Source organism: Calidris pugnax, unplaced genomic scaffold, assembly GCF_001431845.1.
Source record: "Calidris pugnax isolate Ruff unplaced genomic scaffold, ASM143184v1 scaffold167, whole genome shotgun sequence".
Lineage (NCBI taxonomy): Eukaryota > Metazoa > Chordata > Aves > Charadriiformes > Scolopacidae > Calidris > Calidris pugnax.
Window position 1 is genome coordinate 766,938 of NW_015091045.1, and position 16,663 is coordinate 783,600.

At 45.7% G+C, this 16,663-nt stretch overlaps 1 protein-coding gene across 10 annotated transcripts in view; it reads right to left on the minus strand.

Moving 5' to 3' along the window:
- TANC2 (tetratricopeptide repeat, ankyrin repeat and coiled-coil containing 2) overlaps positions 1-16,663 on the minus strand; it is a 255,682-nt gene that overhangs the window by 92,531 nt on the left and 146,488 nt on the right. For all 10 annotated transcript variants that reach the window (XM_014956534.1, XM_014956530.1, XM_014956533.1 and 7 more), the window contains one exon: positions 12,274-12,537. In XM_014956534.1, the coding sequence (XP_014812020.1) occupies positions 12,274-12,537 (264 nt within the window). The remainder of the gene's footprint in view (positions 1-12,273; positions 12,538-16,663) is intronic.

The window sequence follows — 16,663 nt, forward strand, 5'->3', positions numbered from 1 at the left end:
GAATTTTGCTCCCAACTCCTGCCTCTTTTCCTGAACCCATCACTCAAATCACTGGAGAACAGTGAGGACGCTCGTTACCTCGACTCCAATTCTTTCTTCCTTTCCATTTCCCGCCTTCCTTTGTTGTTTTTTTTAAAAGCTTCAAGATTTGGGGTTTGAGTTCAAACTGGTGATTACTGGGTTATGCTTTCTGAATGCCACACAGCAAGAAAAATTGCTGTTAATACTGGAAGAATGAAGCAACGCCTCTTTGTACTGAAAAAGCCATTTTCAGGAGAGGTACCGGGCACCTCCCAGCACTCCTTTGTCTCCACCACGTAGGAAGGGAATTTCCTTAATTAGAAGGAAGAGAAGTTTTAATTTGCTTTTTGGTGGGTGTCTCCCCCCATTAAATTAATATGGTACAATATAGAATTGGTTAAACAAAAGACAAAGGCGTATTAATGGATTTGAGCTATAACACTGAGGTTAACAGAAAATATAATCACTTCCCCGGGTGCAAATTATTTAAAGTACTACCTTAAAAGCCTGAAATGTTAATGTGGCTGATTGTGGTGTTAATCTGATAATACTCTATGTTTTACATAGTTGGGGGTGGAGTTTACCCAAGCAGAGTGTATTTTTAAAGAAATGTAACTATAAACTTGATTTTTACAACTCTTTCCCCATTAATCCAATCATGGTGCAGATGAAGTTGTCCCCGATGACTGAAGTCAGTAAGATTACAAGAATTTACTCCAATTTAGAGCCTCAAGAGGGGTTTAACAAAAGCAGCAGAACAGCAAGGAAACCTGCCTGTGCCCAAGCAGAGGTGCTGGGACATCTCACATGGAGCCAACGCAGGAATTTACCTCCAACAAAACACCAAATTTCCCCTTATTTTCACGTCCAATGTGGCTGAAGAGTTACGCTAAAGCTCTTCAGAAAATTCAGCCATCTGACCTTGACGCTCTGGACCCAAGTAACTTTGGTGAAATTATGAACTCCTAAATATATTTAAAAAATCTTTAAATCTGGGCAAATCTTCTCCAACTCCAAGAGAGGATGGGAAACTCTCATTGATTGAGGGATTGAGGCCAATACCCATGAAGGGCTCCCGTTCCTCGCCTCTGCCCGGAGTGGGACACGTTTCACTGGCTCCGATGAAAGCTCCTCAGCCCTTTCATTCCAGCTGCTTTTGTGCATTTCAGCTGATGAAAATCTCCATTTCTCGGGCTGCGCTGAGGCAACAAGGGTTCCCTCCAAAGATAAGAGGAGGGAACCACTTCTCTTTTTGAATCGATAAGGACTTTAGAAGTAAATGGGCAGAAAGAGTATAATCTTGAAAATATCAAAAAAAATCTGCAGGTTGTTAAAAACCCTGGGAATTCGCAGAATTCCAAAGAGACGTAACTAAAAACTGCTGAAAGAATATTCAGCTCCTCCAACCCGTGAGAAAAAACAAAAGAAAAGTGCAAAAGAAATGCTAACTCAAGAAGAAGATCTTTAAAAGATTCCCTACGGAGATCAAAAATACCTTTTCTATATCAAAAGACAAAAAAAGGCAGATGTGGCACCAGCCTGGGCTCTTCCCTGTGCCCAGAGAGACAGTGGCCAACGGGGCACGGAACCAACCTCAGGAGCTCAACTGCATTTTTACCTTGAAAAGGCTTGAGGAAATTTGAAGGTGGAACGGACTGAGCTGCCCCTGCTGCCTTTCCAGGGGGGCTGGCTCTGAAGTGGGGTGGCACTAAATTAAAATTTAATTGAGAGCAGTTAATGTGGGAAATTAGGGGAAGAGAACCAGAAGGTTTGGCCCATGAATTTCCTTAAGGTTGTTTTTTTCCCCCCTCAAACACAGTATCAGTGCAGAGAGATTATACTCACATTTTCCCTAATTTTCTTCTAATTTATGACTAAAAAGTTGCACCCTCAGCAAGTTTGACGATGACACCAAGCTCGGTTGGACATGCTGGAGGGAAGGGATGCCATCCAGAGGGACCTGGACAGGCTGGAGAGGTGGGTTTGTGCCAACCTCATGAAGTCCAACCAAGCCAAGTGCAAGGTCCTGCACCTGGGACGTGGAATCCCAGGCACAAATACAGGTTGGGCAGAGAGTGGCTGGAGAACAGCCCTGAGGGTTACTCTTGGGGATGTTGGTGGATGAGAAGCTCAACACGAGCCAGCAGTGTGCACTGGCAGCCCAGAAAGCCAACCCCACCCTGGGCTGCATCAAGAGAAGTGTGGCCAGCAGGTTGTGGGGGGTGATTCTACCCCTCTGCTCTGCTCTCGTGAGACCCCACCTGGAGCTCTGTGTCCAGCTCTGGAGTCCTCAGCACAGGAGGGACATGGACCTGCTGGAACGGGTCCAGGGGAGGCCATGAAGATGCTCAGAGGGATGGAGCACCTCTCCCATGAAGACAGGCTGAGAGAGCTGGGGTTGTTCAGCCTGGAGAAGAGAAGGCTCCAGGGAGAACTTAGAGCCCCTTCCAATATCTGAAGGGGCTACAGGAGAGCTGGGGAGGGACTCTTTGTCAGGAAGTGCAGTGACAGGACAAGGGGTAATGGTTTTAAATTGGAAGAGGGGAGATTTAGATTAGATATTAGGAAGAACTTGTTTGGTGTGAGGGTGGTGAGAGCCTGGCCCAGGTTGGCCCGAGAAGCTGTGGCTGCCCCATCCCTGGAGGGGTTCAAGGGCAGGTTGGAGGGGGCTTGGAGCAACCTGGTGTGGTGGGAGGTGTCCCTGCCCAGGGCAGGCCAAAAATTATTTCCCCATTACACCAACGAAAAAAAACAAAATAACATTTTTTAATTTGAAAATTCACACTAGGCCTTGAATGGAGACAATATGATTATTAGTAATTTCTATTTTTTTTTCACTTCACTCCCCAGGAAAACACCCTCCCACAAGCCAATCCTGCGCACGCGGGGAAAACACTGTGTCCCACCAAGCACGACCCGCAGTACTTTGGGGCAAAACAGAGCCTCCTGTCAACTGCAGAGGATTTTAAATGCCCAACTGTTATTCTTAAGAGGCAGAGATCACACCCCGACACAACCTCTACTGCCCAAACCACACCTGGCTCTCAAAACGTACCTGATGTTTTAATTGATAGTTTCAGAAGCATCAACTCATGGCAGCTCCCCAGCAGCTTCTGACAACGGCGTTAATTCTATCATTTAAAACTTTGTGGATAAAAAAACTGGACGAAGAGACTCACTGGGAGAGTGTGCACGGGTTTGGAAGCCCAGATTTTCAAACTCTCTCAGCTGCTCTGATCAAGAACGGCATCTCCTTGCTCAATGCATCACCTGCTTTAGACAGGTGATGGGACAAGAGGAAATGGCCTCAAGCTGCCCCAGAGAAGGTTCAGGTTGGAGATTAGGAAAAATTTTGACACTGAAAGAGTTATCAGGCTTTGGAATGGGCTGCCCAGGGAAGGGGTTGAGGCACCATCCGTGGAGGGGTTCAAAAGCCGGGTTGACATAGAGCTTAGAGCCATGGGTTAGTGATGGTCTTTATCAGAGTAAGGCTGATGGTTGGCCTAGATGATCTTGAAGGTCCCTTCCATCCTCGACAATTCTATGATTCTATGAAACAGAGGGTGAAAACCAGCCCAGGAACCTGCCCCGGGACCTGCTCGATGGCACTAATTGCTGCACAACAGGCAGAATGGAGTTTCTGAAGCAAACAACAACCGAAGAGTTTTCGAGTCCCTACAACACACGTGCAACCTCCTGGAAGAAGAATCGTTTCGTTTCCTCGGAAGAACTGCAATCCTCCTGGTATTTTTCATTTTTCTTCCATTTCTTTGAAGGGTCTGTATTTCCCCCCAGGTCCTGCCTGTGGAAGGAGCAGCCAGTTCCCACCCCAGATGTTCCACAGGGTTGGACTTTGTGTGCTGCCAGAGAAGAGCACCACGATGGCCAGTGGCCTCCTTTCTTGTTGGCCCTAGGAGAAGCGAGGAGTTATTCCTCCGCACCCCAAAGACTGGTTCTCTTCTCACCTTCTTCATCACCATCATCATCATCATCTTCTACAACCAAGGAGACTCACACAGGGCACGTTGCAGTCAGCCCGAGCTGCCAGATCCACCCCACGCTTTGCCAGGGGTTACTTCTGCAGTTGTTGGTACAACCGTCCTCCTGCCTTTCCCCAGGCCCAGGAACTGAGATTTATCTTCCTGATTTAGAAGCCAGGAATAATTAAAGAGATCTGAGGCCAGAGGAACCAGAAGCAATTTTTTTTTTGCTGAGAATATCCCTCAGTACTTCAAAAAATTATGCAAGATCAATTTATCTGAGACAATTTAATAGGAAACCGTTGAAAGCTTCCCCTCAGTTCTGAACCTGATCCTACGTAATAAGACAGAGTGACTGCGGATAAAACACGGGGGAGGAAAAAAAAAGCACCTCCTCAAAACTAATATTTGCATAACGCAGGGGCAAATCTCCCAAGGAGATGGCAAACAAATAGTGGAGGATAATTCAGTTTCAATATAGTGTTTGAACAACAAACAGAGAAGGACCTGACTGAGAATTGGTGGTTGGCAGCTCATGGAGGGGGGGGGGCTCGGCTACTGGGTCTCCTGGGGGAGATGGGGACAAGGAGGGGGGTGTCCCTGCTCTCATCTGAGTCAAGGGGTTCTGCTTGCCATGGTTGATGCACGGATCAGATTGAGGTATTACAAGGAATTCTCCACATGTACCCCAAATTTAGAATCCTTCCAGCTGCATTAATAAATATACTTCAGATTTAATGACTTAATTTGGGGGTGGATATCTTAAGTCAGCAAGAAACAGTCAAAGCCCAAGTTTGGGGGTTTATCGGAAGCATCGCCATTTCATCGCTCTCCTTGAAATAATTCACACAAAGAGCTGCATCCCATTCAGAGTTTAGCCAGGAAAGTAAAAAAAGATAAAAGGTGCACATTTTTGCTCCGCTGCCCATTGCAGGGCGTGGGGAGAAGGACGTGCTCCACGGCAGATCTCACCAGAGCTTCCTTTCCCCCCGTTGCGCCGTGTTTCGTTTAACACCACATTTCTCTCTCTGCTATTTTCGTATCAATTCTCCTCCCTGGGGCAGAGTTAAAGGAATTCTTCAAAAGCTTCTGCTCTGCTTCCACCCGTGTGGTCTCCAGCGGGTCTCACCGCGGTGTCCCGTCCCTCAGGTTGGTGAATCCACACCAGACCAACCCCTCTCGCCCTTTTTATGTGACCTTTCCCGGACTCCTCCAGGGAAACCATGGGACAGAGGGAAATAACATATTTCACAAGAAACCCATTTTTATCACCACTCTTTTCCGATCGCTTTCATCCCCTGCTCAAACACCACTCCTTGGATTTTTCTGACCTGCAGAGAGAGAGCTATTTGCTTTTCTGAACGTCACGCTTCACAAGTCACATTTTATAACCTTTTTTGTACTGTTTAGCTTGTTTTTTCCCCCCTGTGCAGTGCAGGCAGAGGCAGGAGAGCCCATCAGACCCCCAGATCTCTGCCAGAAACACCCTCCGAGGACCAGTTCCCAGATACAGGGATACAGGATGCTCCCCAAGAACCACTGCTCGCTCTGCTCCCAAAAAGACAGCATTTCCAGGCATTTATGCAAACCCTCCCCTTCAAAGATACACTTTTCTAATAGATAAAGAAGTTAAAGTTAATAACTAATAATAGATTTGCTGCTATTTTATCATAGCATCATTAGAGCTGGAAGGGATCTTAAAGATCATCTAGTTCCACCCCCCCTGCCAAGAAGAAAAAGAGAGGAGCTGGGATTATATAAGGGCATCTTAATTCTCTATTAACATTTAAACAGACCTTATAAACCAACGCATGTGGGCTAAATAACCCCAGATTTCACGTTTCATTTCACGGGTAATGGAAATAGGACGAGGCGTACATTGTGTACACGAAATGTGAACTTTCCTAAGAAATTTGCCTTCATTCAAAAAAAAATCTGAATGCCCAGCTCCTGTGCCAAGCGCCTCCCGACGAAGTATATAAAATGAATTATTGGGTGTGTTTGCCTGGGATGGGGTAGGAAGAAAATGCAGTCGAAGCTTTCAGTTTCTGGGCAAAATAAAACAGCAAAGCGAATGGTTTCATACGGGGCTGAACTGTAAAAGGGAGTTTTAAAGAATTATTGGAAGACCTGGGATTGTTTTTATAGGGTTTGCTTTTGGATCATAGCCTCTCAAAAATTGCAGCCCTTCCTCTTGTTTTGAAGCACGGACCATCTCTCCCAACAGGTAAAAAGTTCTGCACCTCACAGAAGTAAAGAACACTTTTTTCTTTTATTTTTTAAACTTTTGGTGTTTTTTTTCAAAAGAATTTTGCTCCCAACTCCTGCCTCTTTTCCTGAACCCATCACTCAAATCACTGGAGAACAGTGAGGACGCTCGTTACCTCGACTCCAATTCTTTCTTCCTTTCCATTTCCCGCCTTCCTTTGTTGTTTTTTTTAAAAGCTTCAAGATTTGGGGTTTGAGTTCAAACTGGTGATTACTGGGTTATGCTTTCTGAATGCCACACAGCAAGAAAAATTGCTGTTAATACTGGAAGAATGAAGCAACGCCTCTTTGTACTGAAAAAGCCATTTTCAGGAGAGGTACCGGGCACCTCCCAGCACTCCTTTGTCTCCACCACGTAGGAAGGGAATTTCCTTAATTAGAAGGAAGAGAAGTTTTAATTTGCTTTTTGGTGGGTGTCTCCCCCCATTAAATTAATACGGTACAATATAGAATTGGTTAAACAAAAGACAAAGGCGTATTAATGGATTTGAGCTATAACACTGAGGTTAACAGAAAATATAATCACTTCCCCGGGTGCAAATTATTTAAAGTACTACCTTAAAAGCCTGAAATGTTAATGTGGCTGATTGTGGTGTTAATCTGATAATACTCTATGTTTTACATAGTTGGGGGTGGAGTTTACCCAAGCAGAGTGTATTTTTAAAGAAATGTAACTATAAACTTGATTTTTACAACTCTTTCCCCATTAATCCAATCATGGTGCAGATGAAGTTGTCCCCGATGACTGAAGTCAGTAAGATTACAAGAATTTACTCCAATTTAGAGCCTCAAGAGGGGTTTAACAAAAGCAGCAGAACAGCAAGGAAACCTGCCTGTGCCCAAGCAGAGGTGCTGGGACATCTCACATGGAGCCAACGCAGGAATTTACCTCCAACAAAACACCAAATTTCCCCTTATTTTCACGTCCAATGTGGCTGAAGAGTTACGCTAAAGCTCTTCAGAAAATTCAGCCATCTGACCTTGACGCTCTGGACCCAAGTAACTTTGGTGAAATTATGAACTCCTAAATATATTTAAAAAATCTTTAAATCTGGGCAAATCTTCTCCAACTCCAAGAGAGGATGGGAAACTCTCATTGATTGAGGGATTGAGGCCAATACCCATGAAGGGCTCCCGTTCCTCGCCTCTGCCCACCGCCCTGAATCCAAGTAACTTTGGTGAAATTATGAACTCCTAAATATATTTAAAAAATCTTTAAATCTGGGCAAATCTTCTCCAACTCCAAGAGAGGATGGGAAACTCTCATTGATTGAGGGATTGAGGCCAATACCCATGAAGGGCTCCCGTTCCTCGCCTCTGCCCGGAGTGGGACACGTTTCACTGGCTCCGATGAAAGCTCCTCAGCCCTTTCATTCCAGCTGCTTTTGTGCATTTCAGCTGATGAAAATCTCCATTTCTCGGGCTGCGCTGAGGCAACAAGGGTTCCCTCCAAAGATAAGAGGAGGGAACCACTTCTCTTTTTGAATCGATAAGGACTTTAGAAGTAAATGGGCAGAAAGAGTATAATCTTGAAAATATCAAAAAAAATCTGCAGGTTGTTAAAAACCCTGGGAATTCGCAGAATTCCAAAGAGACGTAACTAAAAACTGCTGAAAGAATATTCAGCTCCTCCAACCCGTGAGAAAAAACAAAAAGACTTTAGAAGTAAAGCGGCAGAAAGAGTATAATCTAGAAAATATAAAAAAAAAAAATCTGCAGGTTGTTAAAAACCCTGGGAATTCGCAGAATTCCAAAGAGACGTAACTAAAAACTGCTGAAAGAATATTCAGCTCCTCCAACCCGTGAGAAAAAACAAAAGAAAAGTGCAAAAGAAATGCTAACTCAAGAAGAAGATCTTTAAAAGATTCCCTACGGAGATCAAAAATACCTTTTCTATATCAAAAGACAAAAAAAGGCAGATGTGGCACCAGCCTGGGCTCTTCCCTGTGCCCAGAGAGACAGTGGCCAACGGGGCACGGAACCAACCTCAGGAGCTCAACTGCATTTTTACCTTGAAAAGGCTTGAGGAAATTTGAAGGTGGAACGGACTGAGCTGCCCCTGCTGCCTTTCCAGGGGGGCTGGCTCTGAAGTGGGGTGGCACTAAATTAAAATTTAATTGAGAGCAGTTAATGTGGGAAATTAGGGGAAGAGAACCAGAAGGTTTGGCCCATGAATTTCCTTAAGGTTGTTTTTTTCCCCCCTCAAACACAGTATCAGTGCAGAGAGATTATACTCACATTTTCCCTAATTTTCTTCTAATTTATGACTAAAAAGTTGCACCCTCAGCAAGTTTGACGATGACACCAAGCTCGGTTGGACATGCTGGAGGGAAGGGATGCCATCCAGAGGGACCTGGACAGGCTGGAGAGGTGGGTTTGTGCCAACCTCATGAAGTCCAACCAAGCCAAGTGCAAGGTCCTGCACCTGGGACGTGGAATCCCAGGCACAAATACAGGTTGGGCAGAGAGTGGCTGGAGAACAGCCCTGAGGGTTACTCTTGGGGATGTTGGTGGATGAGAAGCTCAACACGAGCCAGCAGTGTGCACTGGCAGCCCAGAAAGCCAACCCCACCCTGGGCTGCATCAAGAGAAGTGTGGCCAGCAGGTTGTGGGGGGTGATTCTACCCCTCTGCTCTGCTCTCGTGAGACCCCACCTGGAGCTCTGTGTCCAGCTCTGGAGTCCTCAGCACAGGAGGGACATGGACCTGCTGGAACGGGTCCAGGGGAGGCCATGAAGATGCTCAGAGGGATGGAGCACCTCTCCCATGAAGACAGGCTGAGAGAGCTGGGGTTGTTCAGCCTGGAGAAGAGAAGGCTCCAGGGAGAACTTAGAGCCCCTTCCAATATCTGAAGGGGCTACAGGAGAGCTGGGGAGGGACTCTTTGTCAGGAAGTGCAGTGACAGGACAAGGGGTAATGGTTTTAAATTGGAAGAGGGGAGATTTAGATTAGATATTAGGAAGAACTTGTTTGGTGTGAGGGTGGTGAGAGCCTGGCCCAGGTTGGCCCGAGAAGCTGTGGCTGCCCCATCCCTGGAGGGGTTCAAGGGCAGGTTGGAGGGGGCTTGGAGCAACCTGGTGTGGTGGGAGGTGTCCCTGCCCAGGGCAGGGGGGCTGGAACTCCATGATCTTTAATACCAATTATGGAATTAATACCAATTTGGAATTAATACCAAAAAATTGCCAAACAGGGTCTGTCCCCCCTGCGGTAACACACGGGGTATCACTCACCATACACGCTCCCATGGCATATTGATATTTTGATAATACTTTGATATTTTTCCCACCAGAAAGACACTGGGCTTTTCCTAAAACTCCTGTCACACACAGGATAACCTGCGAATCCCAGCCATTTCCCAAGACCCAGACGTGCTCTTCCAAATCTGACATCCCACTTTGGCATTTTATGGGAAACAAGAGCCTGCCGTGTTGGTTCGTTTTTCTTTTCCAAGAGAATTATTTCTCCCCAAAAAGCGCTTGTAACTATTTCTGAAGAAATATTCATAGAATTGTAGAATGGTTAGAGTTGGAAGGGACCTTAAAGATCATCAGGTTCCAACCCCCCTGCCCTGGGCAGGGCCACCTCCCACTAGAAGTGCAGGAGGAGATCACTGCTCTCCCAGTTGTGAGCTATTGGGTGAGGGAAGGGATGTGTTACACAGCAGTGATTGCTGTTTGTGAGCCTGATAAAAGAAAGAACATTTTTGTACCATTTTGGAAGACACTCAAATCTTTAAAAAAAAAAAGAAGAAAAAAGAAGAAAAATAAAGATCCACAAGGTGTAAGTGCTGCCATGCTCTGGTTCCCAAGAATAGACTGTTTGTATATAAATTCAACTGCATTTGAAAAAAAAAAAAAAAGACAAGAACAGTCTGTTTTAGCAAAGCTGTGGTTTTGTGATTACCCTAAAATGTGGAATACCACTAAAAGAAAGGGAGCTTTCTGCCCCGCTCCCAGCCACGCTGTGCCTCTGTGCTAATGAACCTGTGGCTGAAAATTAATACACATGTTTTCTGGAGGGTGAATGTTCCTTGGGATTAGTCTGCTGGTCTGGTTTCTCAAAGGGCTGCCCGACCCGCAGCGCTGGGTGAGGACGTGGGGCTGGCAGAGGGAGGGGGATTAACTCTTTGGGCAACGGCACGTTTCACAGACAGGATTAAGTCAACCATGAAACTACATCAGGGGTTCCCTCTCCCATCATCAAGCAGAGAGATAACAGGGTTAAACAGCCTGGGAAAAAAGACCCATGTAAATCTATTACCTAGAAAACATCATCTTCTGGTGTTATAAACTCATAGGAGACAACAGGTGATAAAAGTGATAAAAGGTCAAGCCAAATCTTGTTTTTGTCCATAGTTACTATACTATACCCAACTATACTATACTATAGTTTACCCATAGTTACTAACGCAGGGATTTATCTCGGGATATGAACGGTGCTACTGGACATACTACTTAAAAGCAGCAAAATCCCCCAAAATAAAACTAGCCAGAAGGAAAAGGTGCTCCCGATCCTTGCAAAATAGTTTTCTCTTGGCACAGGATTTGCCTCTAAATGCATCAGGCGAGAGACAAAACAAAACCAGCCAAAAGGAAAAGGTGCTCCCGATCCTGGTGAAATAGTTTTCTCTTGGCACAGGATTTGCCTCTAAATGCATCAGGCGAGAGACTTTCAAAATCAATTAAACCAAGACACACACATATATATATTTATGGTACCCGGCCTGCCCTGATTTCTTTACAAAGTGTTTACGCAGTTTATAAAAAATGAACCCAAAGTAACGAGGCCGGGCAAGTGGAGTTTCCCACTTTTTTCCTGTCACCCTCTTTCCACTCTGAATTCCCAAACTTTAAGGCTTTCAGGCATATGGAGCACGTGGCCTCGTACCTCCATGTTTGGGGTGCCCAGATTTCAGCATCTCTAAACTCTCATTTCTACGTGGTATTTGGGCCGGTGACTGGCCAAAAGTGGGATTAAAAAGCAAATCCAATCCCGTTACACAACAGCCCGGGCTGCCCAGAGAGGCTGTTTGAAGGGATGATATCCCAGCCTGCACCCTCTGGAGCACCCATCCCACTGCCCAAAAAGATAAAGCCTGAATTTCTCCAGGTGTCTGTACAGACAGACCGACCACCTCAAGGGAATGTTTAGCCCCAGAGCAGTTACCCAGCCAGGAAAAAACACAGGGCAGTAAAGCAAAGCAGAATAATTCCCAGCAAGCAGCTTTCCAGCAAAGCTTTAGTATTTTTAATCCCATGTCTTGTTTCTGTCCTGCTGTTCCCAACTTCAGGGGGGAGCTCAGCAGGTTGTGAAAAGACGCGGGTAAGATGTGTCACAGCATCGTTTAGGAATCTTTCAAACAGCAGAGGCAAAATAAAATGAAGGAAATGGGGATGTTATGCCAAAACAAAACATTTCCATCATTAATTAGCAAACGCCAGAGGCTGTGAAAGCCAAACCAGCAAGTACACAAGGGTGTGCTACGATGGTTGGGGTGAAGTCCACCAAGAGAGACAGGATCCACCACAACCTCTCTGGCCAGAGAAAGCATCTCAATTCTCTTACTCCAAAGCTCTTATGAACTTCAGAGAAGATCAGACACTCGATTTTAGTCATAACGAAGACTTTGAAAGAGTAGAAATGGCCATGATGCCTTGGAATTACATGGTACTTTAAACCCAAGATTATTTGCATTGTAATAATAGCAAAGAATCTCTTTTTAAAATCTTTTTTTATTCTCCAATTATCTTATAGTTGTACAATTTTGTAAAAAACTGACCACAGACTGGTGAAATAAGCATCAAACATCATCAGAACCAGTTCTACCCACAGGAATTTTCCATTTAGAAGCAGTAAGTCAAACGAAAAGACAATTTGTGTCACGCTTAATGATGATGACTACAGAAAGGAGATTTCTCTTTGGATAACGGGAACATGGACAAGGCTGTGACACACACGTACCGCGTCTCGCTCTCACCCAAAGGCAAAAAATGCTTCTTTCTTACCTGCTACTGAATTTGGCCGTGGCATCAGGTAAAGAGGAATGGACTGGACTGACTGGGACAAGACCGTCTCCAGGTTCCTCTCGGGGATCTTGTTGAGGCTGTAGGTGGACGCCGTCATGTTCTCATCCACGCGGTACAAGCAGGAGTCCATGCTGGACTTCTGGGACTGCCAAGGCTTCAGGTTTCCTCCAGACCCAAGTTCTTTACTGCTTTCCCCTCCATACTTGGTGCGTTCCACATTTTCTGAGTAGCTTGTCAGAGTAGCTTGAAGGAAGAAACGATAAACAAAATGAGTAACAAAGAGAGAGTCGCTCGCACACACGCTGCTCTACGCTGACTGGGGCAACGCGAGAGCCAAAAATGATGTTCATCATATTTTCCACATTCACATAAATCAGAGATTATGGAATTTAGTTTAATGACACTGTTTCTGCTTACTACTTCTAAAAGAACATTCAGGCTATAACGTTTCGGCTCATACTGTTAAAAGCCATTTGTAATCACAAAGAGCATTAAGAATCATTTGTATCGTAGCAGCATTGTACTGGAATGTGCAATTCCAGAGAGAGCACAAATTATTATGGAAAAAAAACTTTTTCAGTGCTCCCTATACCTTCTATTTTGCATTCCAGTTACCCCCTTTCCAGGGAATGTTTGTAGAAGTTTACAGCCTTGTATTGTTGACCCTGAAAAGCCGTAGGCACTGAACTCCCCACCCCAACCCCGACGTGTCCGAACACGCAGCTCCCATGGATCAGTCCGGGTCAGGAACAGAACCCAATGTCTCCTGTGATGGACAGCAGGTTTTTGTGAAGCATTAACTGCAATCCACACATTTTCACCCATATTATTTCATTATTTCATTTCTCATTGTTGCTGTATTGACCTTCACATTGAGAAGGGACAATACTCTGCTGATACTAGACCCACCTGGCTCTGGTGGGAGGTGTCCCTGCCCAGGGCAGGGGGGTTGGAACTCCATGATCACAGAATCACAGAATCTTCTAGGTTGGAAGGGACCTTAAAGATCATCTTGTCCAACCGTCAACCTAACTGACAAAAATAGACACCCACACAACAAACAAGGAGCATCATCACTAAACCAGACCTCCCAGCACTACATCAACCCATCTTTTGAACACCTCCAGGGATGGGGCCTCAACCACCTCCCTGGGCAGCCCATTCCAAGGGCTGAGAACCCTTTCAGTGAAAAAATTTTTCCTAATATCCAGCCTGAACCTCCCCTGGCGCAACTTGAGGCCATTTCCTCTTGTCCTGTCGCCTGTGACTTGAGAGAAGAGACCGACCCCCACCTCTCTACACCCTCCTTTCAGGGAGTTGGAGAGAGCAATAAGGTCTCCCCTCAGCCTCCTCTTCTCCAGGCTGAACACCCCCAGCTCCCTCAGCCTCTCCTCATAAGACTTATTCTCCAGACCCCTCACCAGCTTTGTCGCCCTTCTCTGGACCCGCTCCAGATCTTTAAGGTCCCTTCCAACTCTAACCATTCCAAGATTCAATGATTCTCTAATCCCCACCACTAACATCATCTCCCCCCCAGTATTTTCCCTCCTGGGGGCCGATGCAGTTCTCCCCTGGCTGCACCTCCCTTCGGGCTATCGACTTCCCTTTCATCTTTACTCTGCCACACCTTCCTTCAAGGTCACCATCAGACCATCTTAGGTATTCAGAGAAGGTCCCAACGCCTGTAACAGCTTATCTGAGTCTGTCAAACTCGCCCGCTCCCTAGCTTAAGGGGGGGAAGAAAAAAAAAAGAAAGAAAAGAAGAAAAAAATAAAGAGAGCTCACAAACCAGATCTCACTGTCCTCTCATCGCCCCAATCACACATGTTTCCAGTGCTATTTAAAACCCTGAAATTCAACTCAACCCTGAATATTCTGAAGCCACAGATGTGCTCTGTGCTTGTAGATCTACTTGCTAAATCCACTGAAAGCCGTCATTTTCACTTAGCTGCAGTAAATACCTTTCCCAGTCCAAATTCTCTGCTAATTTCTGTGCCATCTGTCCCTGGACAGAACAGCCTGGATCCACCGCTCCTTGTTGGTGGCACAAACCCCCCCGCAACGTCTCCGCAGCCTCCCGGCCTTCACAGGAGCCCACTCCTCAACCAAGGGAGCTGCTGCCTCGTTAACAAACTGCACAGAATTTGTCTTTTATATCAATAAAATGCACCAGTACAGGTTGGGGGTTGACCTGCTGGAGAGCAGCTCTGAGGAGAAAGACCTGGGAGTCCTGGTGGACAGTAGAATGACCATGAGCCAACAATGGGCCCTGGTGGCCCAGAAGGCCAATGGCATCCTGGGGGGCATCAGGAAGAGTGTGACCAGCAGGTCAAGAGAGGTCATCCTGCCCCTCTGCTCTGCCCTGGGGAGGCCCCATCTGGAGCACTGGGACCAGTTCTGGGCTTCCCAGTTCAGGAAGGACAGGGAACTGCTGGAGAGGGGACAGCAGAGGCTACAAAGATGATGAGGGGCCTGGAGCATCCCTCTGATGAAGAAAGGCTGAGGGACTTGGGTCTTTTTAGTCTGGAGAAGAGAAGGCTGAGGGGGGATCTGATCAACACCTATAAATACTTCAAGGGTGGGTGTCAGGAGGATGGGGCCAGGCTTTTTTCAGTGGTGCCCAGTGACAGGACAAGAGGAAATAGGCACAAACTTGAACGTAAACATAAGGGGGAACTTCTTTCCTGTGAGGGTGGCAGAGCCCTGGCAGAGGCTGCCCAGGGAGGTGGTGGAGTCTCCTTCCCTGGAGACATTCAAGCCCCCCTGGACACGTTCCTGTGGGACCTGCTCTGGGTGGACCTGCTCTGGCAGGGGGTTGGACTGGATGGTCTCCAGAGGTCCCTTCCAACCCCATGTGATTCTGTGATAAACACAAACAGTGAACTACTCCCCAGAGTCACATCATTTAGATTAAAGCTTTTTTTTATGCCAAGTTTTAGGAGTAAGCAGCCTAGAAAAGAAGTTCCAGCCAAAGAGCACCTCAGGAAGATGCAGGTAAGGGTTCTTTAATTTGGTTTTCTAAATGCCTCCAGAAGTGCAGAACTCCATACTTCAGCCACCTATTTACACGTTGAGTACAGCAACAATCTCCCTGCCTAACATTAGGCATTCCATTTAAATTCTCAGAAATACCCATAGAGACCTGATAAAATAGGGAAGGGATGACTTTCCCGGTCCTGGGGCTCTGCCTACCGAGGTGCCAAGCTTAATTACACCTGTTAAATGACATTGTAATAGGAACTAGAATTAACTGTTTATCTCTAAAGCCACAAAATCATCATTAAAAGAAAAATAAATCAAGACCTGTCATTCTTACAGTGCCTGTTCGTTACTCATCCCAACAATGTCAGGGTCTGTAGTGTTAGGCATAGTACATTGTTTATTTGCAGAAATAAATAAGCCATTGATCCATTAAAATCCATTAATTTTAAAAACCTATCTCAGTATATGTCTAATTAATCTTTGTAGAAACACACCAGCAGCTGAAATCAGTCATCTTCCAGTACATCAAACTGAGGAAAACCAAAATAACTATGTGTCAAAATAAGTTTTCTCTAAATGAAGCAACAAAAAAAAGAAAAAAGAGCTAATAAATCCTGCTGGTCCCCTTTCTAATCATCAATTTGTGTTCATTTTAAACATAATTTGCACTGTTTTTACACTAAAGCTGTTTTATGTGCAAACTCTTCATTGAATCAGGTATTTAGGATTGTTCCCTGTGGATTAATTTACCTTCTGAACAGCCCTGGATGATATAAGTACTGCTACACGGGCTGGAAGCGACTGCTCTACAGACTTAATCTCTTCTAGGAGCTATTTTAAACCCAACCAATTTTGACTTTATTTAAAAGGCAAAAGCGTAGGGCCAGATCCAAGGCAGCAACACAGCCCTGGGGCAACTAAAGCTCACCAAGGGCACGACCCAGGGCATCACTCAGAAATGACAACTTCACAGTCAAAAATTTGAGAAAGCAACATCTAACTTCAGAAAATTCACATTATCTGCACCACCTAAGGCTGATGCAGTGCGACAGTCAGGGTTGGTCATGGTTGTACACAAAGAAAGTGCAAAGATTTGGTCAGCCCTGATGGGGTGAAGCAGTTGGACTAGATGGATCATTGTAGCTCCTTTCCAATTTAAAAAATTCTATTCCATTCCATTCCCAGAATCACAGAATTTTCTGGGTTGGAAGGGACCTTTCAGATCATCGAGTCCAACCATCAACCCAGCACTGCCCAAACCACCACTGACCCATGTCCCTCAGCCCCTCCTCTGCCCAGCTTTTGAATCCCTCCAGGGATGGTGACTCCACCACTGCCCTGGGCAGCCTCTTCCAAGGCTTGGTAACCCTTTCAGTGTAAAACATTT